General features: G+C 38.6%; 1 protein-coding gene across 4 annotated transcripts in view; it reads left to right on the top strand.

Moving 5' to 3' along the window:
- tiam2a (TIAM Rac1 associated GEF 2a) overlaps positions 1-18365 on the top strand; it is a 232047-nt gene that overhangs the window by 114684 nt on the left and 98998 nt on the right. For all 4 annotated transcript variants that reach the window (XR_011886842.1, XR_011886843.1, XR_011886844.1 and 1 more), the window contains exons 9-15: positions 30-147; positions 1191-1322; positions 10496-10614; positions 10719-10912; positions 13461-13561; positions 15712-15825; positions 17177-17333. Coding sequence is in view for 1 of the 4 variants with exons in the window: in XM_072265338.1 (XP_072121439.1) it covers positions 30-147; positions 1191-1322; positions 10496-10614; positions 10719-10912; positions 13461-13561; positions 15712-15825; positions 17177-17333 (935 nt within the window). In the remaining 3 variants the exon portion in view is untranslated. The remainder of the gene's footprint in view (positions 1-29; positions 148-1190; positions 1323-10495; positions 10615-10718; positions 10913-13460; positions 13562-15711; positions 15826-17176; positions 17334-18365) is intronic.

An 18365-nucleotide genomic window follows, 5' to 3' on the forward strand; every position in this document is an offset into this window, starting at 1 on the left:
TGGTAAACGGTTACCTCTTTGACTTGCAGACCTCTTGTAACTGAGACCATGAACACATCACTTTTTCAGCAGCTGGCTGAGCAGTTCCAGCAGCAAAACTTTGAGCAGCTTCAGCAGCAGCTGATGGAGCAACAACAGACCCAGCAGGTACATGCAGAGGCATGAAGATTCATTGTTAATAGAATCAGCATGTATTTATATATGCTAGTAAACTCTCAGATACTGTTTTTTAAAAAAAAAGTTTGTAAACTGCTTCAGTTGTGATGACTACAGGAAAAACTCTTAAGTGAAGAAATATTGTACTTTCCAAGTGATGCACCTTAGGTTATGTTTCCAATATTTTCCTTGAAACAGTCAGTATTTTTATTTTGTTTGTGGACATGTGAAGATTTTAATCGTGCATGGAAAGCTAAGTATAAATAGACACATTTTCCACTGTTTCATACAATAATGTTTTGCTAGGTAAAACAGCTCTGCCATCAGAACCAAAATTCTACTCGTCATTTTTCTTGCGTCGCTGTCAAATAATTATCTGTAATCCATAAAGCACAGATCCAAAAACCTCTCTTCACTTCTTTTGCTAGTTTTGGCTCTCAAACCAAATACTATTGATGTTTGCATCTGTTTTAATGGTTGAGTTTATGTTTGAGGCATTCTTCCAGCAATTTTGCACAAATCAACATTAAAACTTTCTGAAGCTTTTGATATGTTACAGATGAGAAAATAATTTGCAGTACCAAATGCAATTTCCCTGCACCTGATTAATAGTATTTTTAATTAGTATTTGAAATCATAGTCTGCAGATGTTGTGTTCCTATTGGCTGTGCGTTATGCTTGCAAGTAAATGCAGTTTATTATTCTAATCTTCATGATTTTGCAGTTAATAATACACCCTAACTCACCTGGATAGAATAGGAAGGAAAATTCCATTCTCTCATATTGATACTTTGGTAATTCTAGAATGATATACATATAAGTTTATGCTTATTGGCTGTTTGAAACACATTAATCCTGTATACACCACAGTGGTATCAGAAATTTGTTCTTTAAATGTAGCCAGGAGTTTGCAAAACATGAACAACCTGTTATTCTAGTAAGTATCTACATATGAGTCTGTAGCATTTGGATAGTTATGGACAATGAGCACAGTTTTCCTCAGGTGTATAATTGTGAAATGCTTCATTTTGTAGAATGCAGCATTGGATAGTCAAGAGGTAACTTTTGGATCTGAACAATCAGCCACTCCATCCCAGGGGAGCACTCACCATCAGCAACAAGAGCAGGAAGTAAGAGTAGAAGATCCACTTGAACAACAACAGCAGGTAGAAGAGAAAAGGATATGTTGTGTTTATTTTATACTGTCTGAGATTGTAAACATACTTGCAGTCTTGCTTATGGAGTTTCTATTTTTTAATCTGAAATTATATATAATATAAATTGTGTGTTATACTTTTATATACCATATCCAAACTAAAAAGTATCATAAGCTTTATATTAGTGTCAGTTAATGGGGAGTGGTTATCTCGTATTTGTTAAGTTTTGAGGCCTACTTTTGTTACAACAGAGTAAGATAGCTGGTCTATCAGTACTTGCCTGACAAAGTGCCAACTTAAAAATGTGGTAATTGAATGTAGCTATCTCATCATGCACCATACTGGGTTATTTGAAAAAAAAGGGGGAACATTGGAATGAGTTGTGAGAGTTCATTTCATCCCTGTCAAATCCTTGAGAAAAAGGGACCTAATTTTATAACTTTTCTGGATGAATCCCAACCAATTCTGCTGCATTTTCCATTCCTGAGCCTCATTATGTAGTCCATTTCAAATGTTTTTAAGCTCATTCTTAGAATTAGAGATACACAACTCATAAACGAACCCTTCACCAACTCGTCCATGCGAACCATGAGTTAACCTGAGTTAGTCCCACTTGCATGCATTTGGTCCATATCGCTCCAACCCTTTCCGTTCAATGTACCTGTCTAAATGTCTTTCAAATGTTGTAATTGTCTCTGCTTCTGTCATTTTCTCTGACAACTCATTCCATGTACTTACCACTCCCTGTGAATAAAACTACCACCCTAGATTACCTTCAAATATTCCCCCTCACCTTAAACCAGTGCCCTTTAGTTTTAGACATCCCTCACCCTGGGGAAAAGATTGTGACTGTTCACCATATGATTGCTAACAGTCAAAACAAGCTGACTACATCTAACTTGTCCTTGCCTTTTCAAATGAATATAGATCCTGTCTCAGAATCCCTTCCAGTAACTTTCCCACCACTGATGTTACATTCACCAGCCTGTATTTCCCTGACTTTTCTGCAGCTCTTCTTAAATAAAACCAAAAGATTAGCTAACTTGATAATAGCTTATGAGGGGTGATTGATAAGTTCGTGGCCTAGAGTAGACGGAGTCAAGTTTAGAAAACCTAGCACATTTATTTTTCCTACATTTACACACTTAGTCCAGCGCTCGTGGAGCATACAGATCCCTTCTTTGTAGAAGTCGGCGTCTTGGATCTCCAGAGATGGTCCACAGCAGGGGTGATTGATAATTTCGTGGCCTAAGGTAGAAGGAGACGAGTTATTAACTACAAACTTCCTGCATTTTCACTCAAAAGAGTTGAACTGCACGTGCATGTAACGAGAGCCGTATAACTCATCTCCTCCTACCTTAGGCCACAAACTTATCAATCACCCCTTCTGTGGACCACCTGGAGGTCCAAGACGCTCTCGTTACGTGTACTTGCAGTTCAACTCTGAGTGATAATGTGGGTGTGTTTAAACTAAGTAGTGGGGTGGGAGGGGACGAACTGGAAATACAAGGATGGAGTTAAAGGGAAAGTGAGAATAAGAAAAGTTAAAAAAGACAACAGAATCAACGGAGCAGAAAGCTCAAGAAGGGATCGTACAGTATGGCCAAGTGAAATTGGAATTGATATGAAGGGTGAGGGGAGTAATGAATTAAAAGTATTATATATGAATGCACAAAGTATAAGAAATAAAATAAATGAGCTTGAGGCACAGTTGGAAATTGGCAAGTATGATGTTGTGGGAATAACAGAGACATGGCTTCAAGTGGACAGGGCCTGGGAAGTGAATATTCAAAGGTATACGTCCTATGGAAAGGACAGACATGGACAGAGGGGATGGGGTGGCTTTGTTGGTGAAGAATGATATTTCAGTCCCTTGCGGGGGGAGTGGGGGGACATAGAATCAGGAGGCGTAGAGTCAGTATGGATAGAACTGAGAAATTCGAAGGGTAGCAAGACCCTATGGGAGTTATCTACAGGCCCCCAAACAGTAGTCTGGATGTAGGGTGTAAGTTGAATCAAGAGTTCAAATTGTCATGCCGCAAAGGTAATGCTACAGTTGTTATGGGCGATTTCATATGCAGGTAGACTGGAAGAATCAGGTTGGTACTGTACTCCAAGAAAGGGAGTTTGTGGAGTCCCTCCGAGGTGGATTCTTAGAACAGCTTGTACTGGGCCTACCAGAGAGAAGGCAATTCTAGATTTAGTGTTGTGCAATGAACCGGATTTGATCAGGGACCTCGAGGTAAAGGAGCCATTAGGAGGTAGTGACCATAATATGATAAGTTTTAATCTACAAATTGAGAGGGAGAAGGGAAAATCAGAAGTGTTAGTATTACAGTTGAACAAAGGGAACTATGGAGCTATGAGGGAGGAGCTGGCTAGTGTTCAATGGAACAATACCCTAGCAGGGATGACAGTGGAACAACAATGGCAGGTATTTCTGGGAATAATGCAGAAGGTGCAGGATCAGTTCATTCCAAAGAGGAGGAAAGATCCTAAAGGGAGTAAGGGGAGGCCGTGGCTGACAAAGGAAGTAAAGGACAGTATAAAAATAGAAGAGAAGAAGTACAAACCCCATTTCCAGAAAAGTTGGGATATTTTCCAAAATGCAATAAAAACAAAAATCTGTGATATTTTAATTCACGTGAACCTTTACTTAACTGACGAAAGTACAAAGAAAAGATTTTCAATAGTTTTACTGACCAACTTAATTGTATTTTGTAAACATACACAAATTTAGAATTTGATGGCTGCAACACACTCAACAAAAGTTGGGATAGAGGCATGTTTACCATTGTGTTACATCACCTTTCCTTTTAATAACACTTTTTAATCGTATTGGAACTGAGGATACTAATTGTAGTAGAGTGACAACTGGAAATTTTGTCCATTCTTGCTTGATATAAGACTTCAGCTGCTCAATAGTCCGTGGTCTCTTGTCTGGTTCTCCTCTTCATGATGTGCCATACATTTTCAATAGGAGATAAATCTGGACTGGCAGCAGGCCAGTCAAGCACACGCACTCTGTCTACAAAGCCACGCTGTTGTAGCCCATGCAGAATGTGGTCTGGCATTGTCCTGCTGAAATAAGCATGGATGTTCTGGGAAGAGATGACGCCTTGATGGCAACATATGTCTCTCTAAAATTCTAATATACCCCTCAGAATCAATGGTACCTTCACATACATGCAACTCACCCATGCTGTGGGCATTGATGCACCCCCATACCATCACAGATGCTGGCTTTTGCACCTTTCGCTGATAACAATCTGGATGGTGGTTTTCATCTTTGGCACGGAGAACTTGACGCCTGTTTTTTCTGAAAACTAGCTGAAATGTGGACTCATCTGACCACAGCGCACAATTCCACAGTCTTTCGGTCCATCTGAGATGAGCTCGGGCCCAGAGAACTTGCCAGCGTTTCTGCATAGAGTTGATGTATGGCTTCCTCCTTGCGTAATACAGTTTCATGTTGCATTTCTGGATGCAGCGACGGACTGTGTTGAGTGACAATGGTTTTCCGAAGTACTCCCAAGCCCAGGTGGCTATAATTGTCACAGTAGCATGACGGTTTCTGAGGCAGTGCGGCCTGAGGGCTCGAAGATCACGCGCATTCAACAGTGGTTTCCGACCTTGCCCTTTACGCACTGAGATGTCTCTGAATTCTCTGAATCTTTTCACAATGTTATGTACTGTAGATGTTGAAAGACCTAAATTCTCTACAATCTTGCGTTGAGAAATGTTCCTTTTGAGCTGACTAACAATTCTCTCACGAATTTTGGCACAAAAGGGTGAGCCATGACCCATCCTTGCTTGCAAAGATTGAGCCTTTGATGGACTCTACTTTTATACCCAGTCACGATACCTCACCTGCTACCAATTAGCCTGCTTAATGTGAAGTCTTCCAAACCGGTGTTACTTGAATATTCTGTGCTCTTTTCAATCTTATTTTAACTCTGTCCCAACTTTTGTTGAGTGTGTTGCAGCCATCAAATTCTAAATTTGTGTATATTTACAAAATACAATTAAGTTGGTCAGTAAAACTATTGAAAATCTTTGTACTTTTGTCAGTTAAATAAAGGTTCACGTAAATTAACATATCACAGATTTTTGTTTTTATTGCATTTTGGAAAATATCCCAACTTTTCTGGAAATGGGGTTTGTATAACATAGCAAAGATGAGTGGGAAGCCGGACGATTGGGAAACTTTTAAAAAGCAACAGAAGATAACTAAAAAGACAATATGCAGAGAAAAAATGAGGTACAAAGGTAAACTAGCCAAGACTATAAAGGAGGATAGTAAAAGCTTCGTTAGATATGTGAAAAGGAAAAAATAGTTAAAGGCTGATTTATACTTCTGTGTCAACTCGACACCATAACCTACGCAAGTGACCTACGCGCATTGTAAGCATTTATACTTGTGCATTGGTGTGTCTGCGTCGCTCTGCAATTCGCACACGTCATGCATGTGCACACACCTGCCTGTGCAAGGCTTCACGGTCATGGTAGTCTTTCTCGGGGTAAGCAAGAAGCGAGCGTCTTTTTTCGTAAAAGCGAAATGTGCCTTCCATAATTTTGGAGGTCTGTAAAGCTTTATGGAAAGCATTGCAGCCAGAATTCCTTCCCCGCCCTTCAGTCGCCCAATGGGAAGCTATTGCAGCGTAGGATGAAATGCGATGCTACCAAGCAGACCAATCACAGCTGTTGCGTTCTGTATTGCTGAGATGCGTAGTTACATTTTGGGAGAGGTACACGTCAGGCTACGGCGTAGGGATCTGCGTAGGCTCTGCGTAGGGTTCGCGGCGACATCGTACGTACGGCGTCGAGTTGACGCAGAAGTATAAATCAGCCTTGACCAAAATTGGGCCTTTGAAGACAGAACCGGGTGAATTTATTATGGGGAACATGGAAATGGCAGACGAGTTGAACAGGTACTTTGGATCTGTCTTCACTAGGGAAGACACAAACAATCTCCCAGATATAATAGTGGCCAAAGGACCCAGGGTAATGGATGAACTGAAGGAAATTTATATTTGGCAGGAAATGGTGTTGGATAGACTGTTGGGTTTGAAGGCTGATACGTCCCCATAACCTGATGGTCTGCATGCCAGGGTACTTAAGGGGGTGGCTTTAGAAATCGTGGATGCATTGGTAATCATTTTCCGATGTTCTATAGATTCAGGATCAGTTCCTGTGGATTGGAGGGTGGCTAATGTTGTCCCACTTTTCAAGAAAGGAGGGAGAGAGAAAACAGGGAATTATAGACTGGTTAGCCTGATGACAGTGGTGGGAAAGATGCTGGAGTCAATTATAAAAGATGAAATTACGACACATCTGGATAGCAGTAACAAGATCGGTCCGAGTCAGCATGGATTTACGAAGGGGAAATTGTGCTTGACTAATCTTCTGGAATTTTTTGAGGATGTAACTATGAAAATGGACAAGGGACAGCCAGTGGATGTAGTGTACCTGGACTTTCAGAAAGCCTTTGATAAAGTCCCACATAGGAGATTAGTGGGCAAAATTAGGGCACATGGTATTGGGGGCAGAGTACTGACATGGATTGAAAATTGGCTAGCTGACAGAAAACAAAGTGTAACGACTAACGGGTCTCTTTTGGAATGGCAGGCGGTGACCAGTGGGATACCGCAGGGTTCAGTGCTGAGACCGCAGCTGTTTACAATATATATTAATGATTTAGATGAGGGAATTAAAAGTAACATTACCAGATTTGCAGATGACACAAAGCTGGGTGGCAGTGTGAAATGTGAGGAGGATGTTATGAGAATGCAAGGTGACTTGGACAGGCTGGGTGAGTGGGCAGATGCAGTTTAATGTGGATAAATGTAAGGTTATCCACTTTGGTGGTAAGAACAGGAAGGCAGATTATTATCTAAATGGAGTCTAGTTAGGAAAAGGGGAAGTACAACGAGATCTAGGTGTTCTTGTACGTCAGTCACTGAAAGCAAGCATGCAGGTACAGCAGGCAGTGAAGAAAGCTAATGGTATGCTGGCCTTCATAACAAGGGGAATTGAATATAGGAGCAAAGAGGTCCTTCTGCAGCTGTACAGGGCCCTGGTGAGACCACACCTGGAGTATTGTGTGCAGTTTTGGTCTCCAAATTTGAGGAAGGACATTCTTGCTATTAAGGGAGTGCAGCGTAGGTTCACAAGGTTAATTCCCAGGATGGTGGGACTGTCATATGTTGAAAGATTGGAGTGACTGGGCTTGTATACACTGGAATTTAGAAGGATGAGAGGGGATCTGATTGAAACATATAAGATTATTAAGGGATTGGACACGCTGGAGGCAGGAAGCATGTTCCCGCTGATGGGTGAGTCCAAAACCAGAGGCTACAGTTTTAAGAATAAGGGGTAGGCCGTTTAGAACGAAGTTGAGGAAAAACTTTTTCACCCAGAGAGTGGTGGATATGTGGAATGCTCTGCCCCAGAAGGCAGTGGAGGCCAAATCTCTGGATGCTTTCAAGAAAGAGATGGATTAAGCTCTTAAAGATAGCAGAATCAAAGGTTATGGGGATAAAGCAGGAACTGGATACTGAAGGTTGGAACTGGATACTGAAACTGGAAGGTTGTGGATGATCAGCCATGATCACAGTGAATGGTGGTGCTGGCTCAAAGGGCCGAAAATAGTCTATTGCCTGCTGGACTAAATGTGTACATGTAGGAGGGGGCTATGTTGAAAAATAAATGTGCTAGTTTTCTAAAATTGACTCCTACCTTAGGCCACAATCAATCGCCCCTCGTATGTTGCTTGAAGCGTGTTGATCACAATGTTAGTTATTCTCAATGGTTAGTCATTCCATGCTCAAGTCAAGTCAAGTTTATTGTCATTTAACTTTATACATGTATATCACCAATCGGGATGTTTCTCCGGACTAGGTTGTAGAGCATAGTACAATAACTTAGAAAACTAAGAATTTAATCTATAAATGAATTGCACATAAATAAAGTAAAGTGCATAAATTAAAACCCGGTGACACTAAGAATGCGGTGCAGCGGAGAGTTCAGAAGCCTCATGGCCTGAGGGAAGATGCTGTTTCCCATCCTGGCCATTCTTGTTCTTATGCATTGGAGTCTCTTGCTTGATGGTAAAATGTCAAAGAGGAGGCTGAATTGATGGATGGGATCTTTGATAATACTAAGAGCCCTGCATACACAGCGCTCCTGATAATGTCTATGAAACTGCTATGATTCTCGCAGCCATTCTCACAGTCCTTTGTAGGGACCGATGCTCTGCTGCTCCCAAACCAAAAGGAGATGCAGCTTGTCAAAATGCTCTCAACAGTATTCCTGTAAAATTCAGTTAAGGTGGGGGGGGTGGGGGAGGGGGGCTCACTTGCCTCAATCTCCTCAGGAAGTTGTGTTGCTGTGCCTTTGTATTCAGGGAGGTGACAGTGAGGGACTAGGTGTAGTCATCCATGATGTGAACTCCCAGGAACTTGGTAAACTTAACTCTCTCTACAGAGGATCCACGCAGAAGGGGTTGGTTCATTAGCACCTTCCTAACATCCTCAATCATTTCCTTGATCATCTTCACGTTCAGACTTAAGTTGTTATTCTCACACCAGTCCAACAGCTGCTCAACGAAATGGGACTGGAGAAGTTGCTGCCCACATAGACTGGGTGTGGCCTTTCTGTTAAGAAGTCCAGGACCAGTTACAAAGGAGGGTGTTGAGACCCAGCGAGGACAGTTTTCCAACCAGTTTTTGGGGTATGATGGTATAACACCAAACTGAAGTCTATAAATAGCAACCTGGTATATGAGATCCAGTTTTCCAGGTGGGACAGGACAGAGTGGAGAGCAGAGGCAATGGCATCATTAGTGGATCAATTTGAGTGATAAGCAAACTGGAAAGGATCCAACATAACTGGGAGAAAGGCTTTAATGTGCTCAAATACCAGCCACTCAAAGCATTTCATAATGGCTGATGTTAGTGCCACAGGATGATAGTCTTTTTGGTAGGCTACTGTCACTTTCTTTGGCACTGGAATGATGAATGGTTGCCATCTTAAAAACTGAGGGGCCAATGAACTGTTCAGGGAGATGTTGAATACATCTGTCAGCACGTCAGCTAGCTAGGCTACTCGGTCTTCTGAAGTGTTTCCTGAGTAAGGAAACTGATTTGACATTATAATTTTCAGCCTTCTTGAAATAGCACATTTTGAACATTTTAAGGGAAAAGTTATTAGTTCATTATGTGAAATAAGTTCATGCTGGAAATGTTAAGTATCACTAATTGTCTTATTTGTTGAAGTGATTTTTTTCACAATTTAGCTTTAAAGGCTAGTTAATGTTTTAAAGGTTACAAGTGAACCTTTTTTATTTACTTGCTGTGACAGAGAACAAATGTGCACTTACTAACTGTTGATCTTTGTTTATTCAAGCCCTTTCTGAATTTCTGTATAGGTCTCAAGGCGAATTATAATGACCTGAAAGGTCTAGGCAATTGGGTGTTAGCTATAAAAATAATCAAAGATATGAGAGCCAAAAATAAGCTTCAGAAAGAGCTAAAAGTAGAATGCCATCTTGACCACAAAGCACAAAGCCCTGTATCCCAAATACAGTATAAATTACATGGACAATGAATCCCTAGTGAATTTATTACCTTACAATTGGTACTAGTTTGGTAACTTATTGCTCTGATGAGAGAAAGCCTGGCAAGACTGGGTTGCAGTAAGCTTTAAATGAAGAGAAGGTGACCACTTCTAGATAACTGCCAGGTAATAAACCAGGTATCAGCATTCAAGGTACCCCAATGGCTACACAGCCTTGGGACATCTGTACTTCGTAAATGCTATTGTGAAGAGAATATTATTTTTTATTTGGCCCTTCTGTTTTAAAGTAAATGGCGAAAGATCATGTAGATTCAGATAAATATTATGTTAGATAAATGAAGGAATCTTGGTTTTGCAGTAATCCATAATAATCATTTTAAAATATGAGCACTGCAAATGTACTCAGATATACAATCAAGCTAATACAAGAAAAGTATATGTAGTGCTTACAACAAGAGAGTCATCAGTGTGTCCAGTGCATTTTTTATGATTTTCACAATAGTTGATTTTCTTCATGTGGCCCAGGTCAGAGGAGCTATATTTATTCCATATTTCTTTATTAATTTATCCTGTTTTTGTTTTTATTGTTTTCTTGGGTCGTTAAGGATATGGATATTGATGCACCTGATGGTCAAGACCTCATTGAAGAAGAAATATTTCAGCATGAAGAAAAGAAACCTTTAGTACGCTCGAGATCGAGGACGCGGTCAAGATCCCGTTCAAGGTAGAGTATTTGATGTTCATGTTTAAGGCAATTAAATTCAAATATTGTTTAGTATATATTTTAGATAGTAAAAAAAAATTAATGTTACAAATGTCTTTAATTAGGTCACCACGAAAGAAGAGGTCCAGATCACGGTCGGGGTCTCGTAAACGTAAGCATCGGAAACGTTCACGGTCAAGATCAAAAGAGAGAAAAAGAAAATCATCGCGATCATATTCTAGTGAAAGAAGAGCAAGAGAACGTGAAAAAGAACGTCAGAAAAAGGGTCTACCTCCTGTTCGATCAAAGACACTTAGTGGTATGTGACAACCTAAGTATTAACTTCCTTACATTTTTGACTACAAAGCATTTTTTTTTTAAGCTTTAGTGCCTTTAGATCAGAGAACACTAAAACATACCGGTTTACATTTGCAGCCAATATTGTATCAAGGTAATTAAGCATCTGTTTCCCAAAATCCAATAATTTCCTTATTGTTTGTGCAATATGCAGAGACGTAATTGTGTTTCATATTTTTCCGGAATTCAAAAAGCCCTAGCTTTCCCGAACTGCATGATTTCAAGCATAATTGCTTGCAGTGCTGCACCACTACGTTTGATGCTAACGATCTGCACTTTACTGAAGCAGTGCAATATTCTTGCAAATTTTTTAAAAAGCAGGAAAGCACCATTGTAAATTGAAGTTTCACTAAAGTTCACTTAAGCTGTGCTGTAAATGACTGAATCTCTTCAATGCAATGCCTTGATACAGAAATGAGTACATCAGTAAACATTGTTCAAATTGAAGGTTTTTTGATCTTGACTCAATTAGCCAAAAATAACGCAATTAAAATAGTTTTTCAATCCCAGTGACTGTTATGTAATTGGGTATCATCAGTTTGTGATGAATTATTTATTATGATACTATAAAAATGAATAATTGTGTCTGTTAAGAGAGTAGACTTCTATCAGAAATGGCAAAAGTTTAACATGTACGTTGCAGGGAAGGGGGAATGTTGAAGGTAACTAAGGCAATACTCATAATGGGGTTGAGATCAAGAAAGACTGAATGACAAGTGGTAGTTTTTGCTGAGAAAGAAGGGTAAAATGAATTAACAGTCTTTATCACCTTATCTGATCTGTCATTCTATCTTTAATTCCATCACCACCTTTGTTCTCCCCCCCCACAACTTCCTTGCAACTTAAAAAAAAATGTCTAACTTGTCTCAAGCAACAGAAAATTCTGGAAGAACTCAGCAAATCAGGCAGCATCTATGGAGGGGAATACACAACTTCATACCACTTCCTCCCTCCTTCACCCATCCACCTTCCCCCTCACTGGTCTCGCCTATTGTCTGCCAGCTTGTATTCCTTCTCCTACCCGCACACTCTTATTTTGGCTTCTGCCCCTTCTTTTCCAGTCCTGACGAAGGTTCCTAGCCTGAAACACTGTTTATTTTCCCCTGTAGGTGCTGCTTAGCTTGCTGAGTTCTTCCAGCATTTTGTGTGTTGCTCAGGATCAGTGGAATCTCTTGTATTTGTTTTTCTAACTTCACTTGGCTCTGATAAAAGATCATTGACATGAAATATTTTTTGATCTTGACCTGTTTTCTCTCTTTCCCCTTCACTCTGAGCTATTTTTGGCATTTTTGTTTGGGTTTCTGGTTTCCTGCTTGTACGTTTTTACTTTCTGTGCAATGCCAGTTTGGAGCATGTAATCTCAGTCCATATTTCTGTTGTAATGATTTTATAATTGAAATGCTAAGACTATAATCATGAATGTGTGGTTTATGATCATTGTTAATGTTTTAACTTCTGAGTGATTCGGGTGTTTCTTAAATTGGTAGTCACATGTGAACGATGTTTTCCTTCATTGTATGTTTACCTAGGGAGTGTATTAACAAGTTCGTTGAGAACTTCGACTTGCATCCCTTGCAGACATTCTTTTCCAATAAAGCTAATGGACTTGCTCTTTTTTCTCCGCTAGGAACTAGGTTCAGTGAGCAGGATCTCTTGTGTAGCTGCAGGAAAATTACAACAAGTTCTCAAGAAATCTAATGTCAGAGCACAAATGGGGAATTGCCAATGAAGAGTGCCCAACAAGTTTGAGATTTTTGTGAAAATCTCAAGACTGGTTAGACATGCAATTTTCCCCACAATTTCCAATCCTAAAAGCAAGTTGTTGAATAAAGGGACCTAACAAGAGGGACATCAAAGTTTACCAATGATGTAAAAATAGAGTTGGCATAAAGGGAGCTGGGAGCATTTTAAAATAGTTCAAGCTAATGGCAGTGGAATGAGCATGATAGTGCCAATTGTATTTTGCTGGATAAGTGGAAAAGTGTGGCTTTTAGGGGGAAAGTAAAAATGGATCAATAATAAACATACACTGAAAGATGAAGGGTTTGGCCAAAACAGTGATTAGGTCACAGTGAGAGTTTATCTCTAGCTGTCCTGTTACAGATAGAATAGTAAAGTCATATGCAATGTCTATCTTGGTGTTTTTTTTAAATAGCATGGTAGTTTCATTAGGAAAAGCCAGACTTTGGGCCTTAGGCTTGTTCCATATTCATTCCTCATTCAGCATCAAAATAATGTATCTGCCATTATCAAGCTGTAAGGTCTTAGCTGCTGAGTTTCTAGATAACTTGCAGTGCTTTTCAACTGCTTAATTGACTATAAAGCTTTGCAGGAATTGGAGTTTCCAAAAATGCTGTATAACAATGCAAGTGTTTCTTTTCACACGTACAGCAAATATAACACTAGTTATGATATATTTTAGTTTGTTGCCACCTGCTTTTATAAAAATGTTGTGGGATTGATTAATTTCATTATGGATATGTAATTTTTTTCTTTATTTCATTCTTTAGTGTGCAGTACCACACTATGGGTTGGTCAGGTCGACAAAAAGGCAACACAACAAGATATAACAAATCTCTTTGAGGAATTTGGCCAGATTGAATCAATAAATGTGAGTATTTTTGTAGTTATATAAATAAGTTCTGGCAGTTTAATACCTGTTAGATATTTTTGAGACTTCATCTCAATTTGAGTAAGACTAGAACTGGAGGTCATGACGGTGGTGTGAGTGTGGAATAAGATGCCATAGGAAGTGGTTCAATTGTAACATTTACAGTTTCAAGAAAAAGTTTGTGAACCCTTTGTAATTTCCTGGTTTTCTGCATTATTTACTTTTCATGTCTTTATTGAACACATTGTTTAATCAGTCACAGTCCAGGCTGGAAAAAGTATGTTTCTGGGATATCTTGCATTCACAGTGCTCTTCAGGTCATGCCACAATATCTCAGTTGGGTTAAGGTCTGGACTCTGACTTGGCTATTCCAGAAAACAGATTTTCTTCTTTTTAAACAATTCTGTTGTTGATTTGCTCTTGTGCTTCTGATTATTGTCTTGTTGCATCATCTAACTTCTATTAAGCTTCAGGTGATGGACCACAACCCTGACATTCTCCTGTAAAATGTCTTGATACAGTTTTGAATTCAATGTTTCTTTAATGATTGCAAGCTGTCCAGGCCCTGAGACAGTAAAGCAGCCTCAAACCATGATGCGCCTTCCACCATGCTTCACAGTTGGGATGAGTTTTGGTGTTGGTGTGCAGTGTCCTTTTTCCTCCAAACATTGTCCCAGAAGCATGTGGAACATCCAGGTGGACTTTAGCAAACTTGAGATGTGTGGTAATGTTTTTTTTTTCTGGAGAGCACTGGTTTCCTCTGTGGCGTCTTTCCATGAACACCATTCTTGTTCAGTGTTTTTCTTAGAGTGGGCACAAGAACAGAGACTTTTAGCAAATTCAAGAGATTTCTGCATGTCTTTTTCAGAAACCCTTGGGTTCTTCTTCATCTCCTTCAGCATTGCACATTGTGCTGTTGGTGTGATCTTCACAGGATGTCCACTGCTAGGGAGAGTAGCAACAGTACTTAATTTTTTTCATTTGAAGACACTTTCTCTAACTGTAGTCTGACGAACACACTGGTCTTTAGAAATGCTTTTGTAGCCTTTTCCAGCTTCATGCTTCTTTATAATTCTTCTTCAAAGTCCTCTGAAAGTTGTTTTGATCGAGGCATGGTGCATATAAACAGATCTTTCTTTGGAAGTGGAGGCTCTGTCAGTAATATGACTTTGTCTGTTGTTTTATAGAGCAGGACATCTGTACAGCCCAAACCTCTAATCTCATCTCATTGTTTGGAGCACCTGACTCCAAATAGCTTCTGTAGAAGGCATTACCCCAGAGGTTCATGTACATTTTAGAACCTAAACTGTGGTGTGCTCAGTATTGATAGAAGTACAAATGCTGTTGTGTATGTCTATTATTGTGACGTAGATGAAGATCAGACCACATTTTGAGTAAATAATGCAAAAAAACAAGTAATTGCAAAGGATTCACAAACTCTTTCTTCCAACTGTAAGTTAAGTTTGGATAGGTAGATGGATGAAAAGGTACAGAGAGCAACCATCCGTGTATAGGACTAGGCAGAGAAACAGGCCAGCATGGACTCGGTGGGCCTAAGGACTTGTTTCTGTGCTGTAGTACACTCAATGTGTACTTGGCCTATTAAAGTTTGTTGAAATTATTAAAATATAAAAATGAGAATTTACGAAATGTGTCTCTTGCAGCTCTTTAGCCTGTCATTATCAATAACTTGTGATTTAGAATTAACCATGCGTGGCTTTTTTAAGGTAACAATGCAGGAATTGAAATTTTAAAGCCTTGTTCTTTTTTTTTTGTAAACATCTGGGTGGCGTAACTTTTGCAAGTCAATCTATAACAGTAAATTGCCTTTTTGCCTCCTAAAACTCAGAATTTTGACCTAAATTAAGTAGATTAAACTTCATTGACCATTGTGTTTTAGTTTATACATAAGATTTTAAATTAGTATTAGCATAATCTACAGAACAAATTCCAGGTAGGTATGTATCTGGTATTAAATATGGGCAGTGAAGCAAAGATTCAGTCAAAATGAATAAACTTCGTAATTGAAAAAGGTAAAATGACAAAACCTTTTAATGCGATATCACTATTTGAGGAGTGTGTGTACTATTACTACTTTGCATAAAGATATATATTTTTATTTATAACAATCGCTACATTTTTCTTTTAAGATGATACCTCCGCGAGGGTGTGCATATGTCTGCATGGTTCATCGGCAAGATGCTTTTCGTGCTCTTCAAAAATTAAGCACTGGATCCTTTAAAATGGGGTCCAAAATTATTAAGGTATTTGTGAGTTCTAAATAAACATCAGATTATTAATGGAGATACCTGCTTTGGCTCATGCCGTGAGCTGAAAGTCACAAAAGATTTCAGTGTATTTATTGAAATCACTATAAAAGCACAATAAGCTAATGTATAACTATTTAAAATGAATTTTTATTGTTGAGCTGTTTCTCACTGTAATCAGTCTTGATTTTTGGGAATGTTCATTTATGAGAAAGCAAAGAGAAAAGTTGTTTGAATTAATGTAATGGGTCCCACAAAAGGGAAAAAGCCTTGCAGTTTCCATTGTATTCCAGTGGTAAATCTGTTACACGTGACAAAGAAAAAAAGTGTTGCTGAGGATGAGGAACACAGTAGGGAAGAAGTAGATATTTTGTAGAGAGGCAGTGTTTACTTTGAAGATAATAGTTCTCAGCTTGATTGGATTTGCTGCCTGTTTCTCTTGTGCGCTCTCCAACACAAGCACACTGAGTTCATGAACTTTTTTTTTAAGATTGAGTCCTTTATTTAGCTGTATCACTTCACCTTGAATTGCAACTAAGAAAATATTTGCAATTCCTCCCAACTCTCTCTCAGAACTGACACACTTCTGTGTTTTATTTTCTATTTTCTTAAAGCCATCTTGCAGTGTCTTGTAGTTCATGACACTGACAATGCTTCCTTGATCCCTTTCCATTAATTTGACTAAATTCCCGCCTTGTGGGACAGTATTTGAAGAGAGAGAACCCTTAATTATCAGCTGATTATTTAAGTGTTTCCTCTTCGAATTTCACCCCCTTTCCACTTCGTGTTCTTCAGCCCTCGCGAGAACAAAGCTTGACCATTTGCTCCCTACAGATTTAACTCAAATTTTGTATCTCTGATGTGTTAGCCCCCTAATTTTGACTGTATTTTGTAAAATGATTTTGTACTCTACTTCTGATTATGAAATCCAAGTTTTTTTGTGTTTACTAACTTGTTCCTTCAGTATATCTTGCCACTCATAAATATATAATGAAGTCCCTTTGTTTCTGCACATCCTTTAGGACCACGTCATAGAGTAATAGATGTTTTCAATGAGGTGTAAGGTGACTTATTAACACCTTTTATACCTGTTGAACCTCAAAATTAAAACTACCTGAAATTCTGCAACATTTTATGCTGCTTTGTTTCTCCAAATCTCCCAATTTATAATTAGTCAGAATTTTGTTTTGGTCCAGGAATATTTTTTTGAGTAGGTAGATATGTAGTTAGTGGTTATTCAATTGAAGAAAAGAATCACAAAACAATGATAAATTTCATATATAATATAGCTATTGTTTTGAATTCTATTTGGTCTAATATGGTCTAATCTCTTTATCATCTGCTGCAGATTGCTTGGGCTTTAAACAAAGGTGTGAAACCTGAATATAAGCAATTCTGGGATGTTGACCTTGGAGTCACATATATACCCTGGGAAAAATTGAAATTAGATGATTTAGAAGGCTTCTCTGAAGGAGGCATGATCGACCAAGAAACTGTTAATAATGGTATGAGCTAACCCTTGTTTTATAGTGGTTATTAAATATGTTAGATATTTATTTGAAGAAATTGTCTTTTCTTTGGGTTTTTCATTTCATCTGTTGATGCATATATTATGAATTTCTTTATTAAAACAGCACTGTATAACCGATCTAGGTGTGTGTTGATATGATATAACCTCTGAGGCAATTTTGCTGTCTCTATTCTAGGTAACAGTTTGGCATCATTCTCCAAAGCACTAAGGCACAAATTTAGCTTTCTGATTCTGACACCCTAAGCTGATGTTTTGCTGTGACTGCGGCATTTATACCATCTGACCAATTGAAAGCCCGATTTTGTTTTTGGTCAATCTCTTACCCATGATAAACTACACAAAACCTGTCACACAAAAACCGATCTCAAATAAGATAGGTTTAGAAAAAGAATCTTAAGTATTAATAAGGTGCAGCAGAAAAATAACTAATGTCCCAAAAGAATAGTGGTAAGCAGTAATGGGAAATAAATATTAAATGAGAAAGAACTAAAGGACAAAAAAGAGTTATGCATACAAAAACACTGCATGTTGATTTTCAATTGATTTGACTTCATCAGAAAATTAGTTTACCAAATCTTTCATTTCTCATTGACTGTTCATGCCATAGGTGATCTGCAATTTAATGGTTCATAGGATGTGAATGCATAGGAGAAATAATTTTAGCAGCTTTTGTCTTTTTACCTAAGCATAAGACTCCATATGGCATCTTAATTACTCTTATGGATTTGAATTCTCCTTAGAGATTTCAGTTTTAGGATATGAGTTGGAAGATTTCGCAATAATGCTGTTCATCTGGACTTCTACAACAATAACAGATTCCATTTACAATATGTCACAGAAGTTGTTAACTGATTCTGTTCACAAATTGCCTTTGATGCAAAATTCTCTGAAGGTAAATCAAGCAAAAATAAGTAAGTTTGCCACATAAGCTTAATCAATGTCTTAAAACATGTAGAGAGGATAAGGGGTAGAAGTTCAAAGTAGAAGTTCAAAGCTTAAGCTTTAA

This window comes from Mobula birostris, chromosome 8, assembly GCF_030028105.1.
Source record: "Mobula birostris isolate sMobBir1 chromosome 8, sMobBir1.hap1, whole genome shotgun sequence".
In the NCBI taxonomy this organism is placed as follows: domain Eukaryota; kingdom Metazoa; phylum Chordata; class Chondrichthyes; order Myliobatiformes; family Myliobatidae; genus Mobula; species Mobula birostris.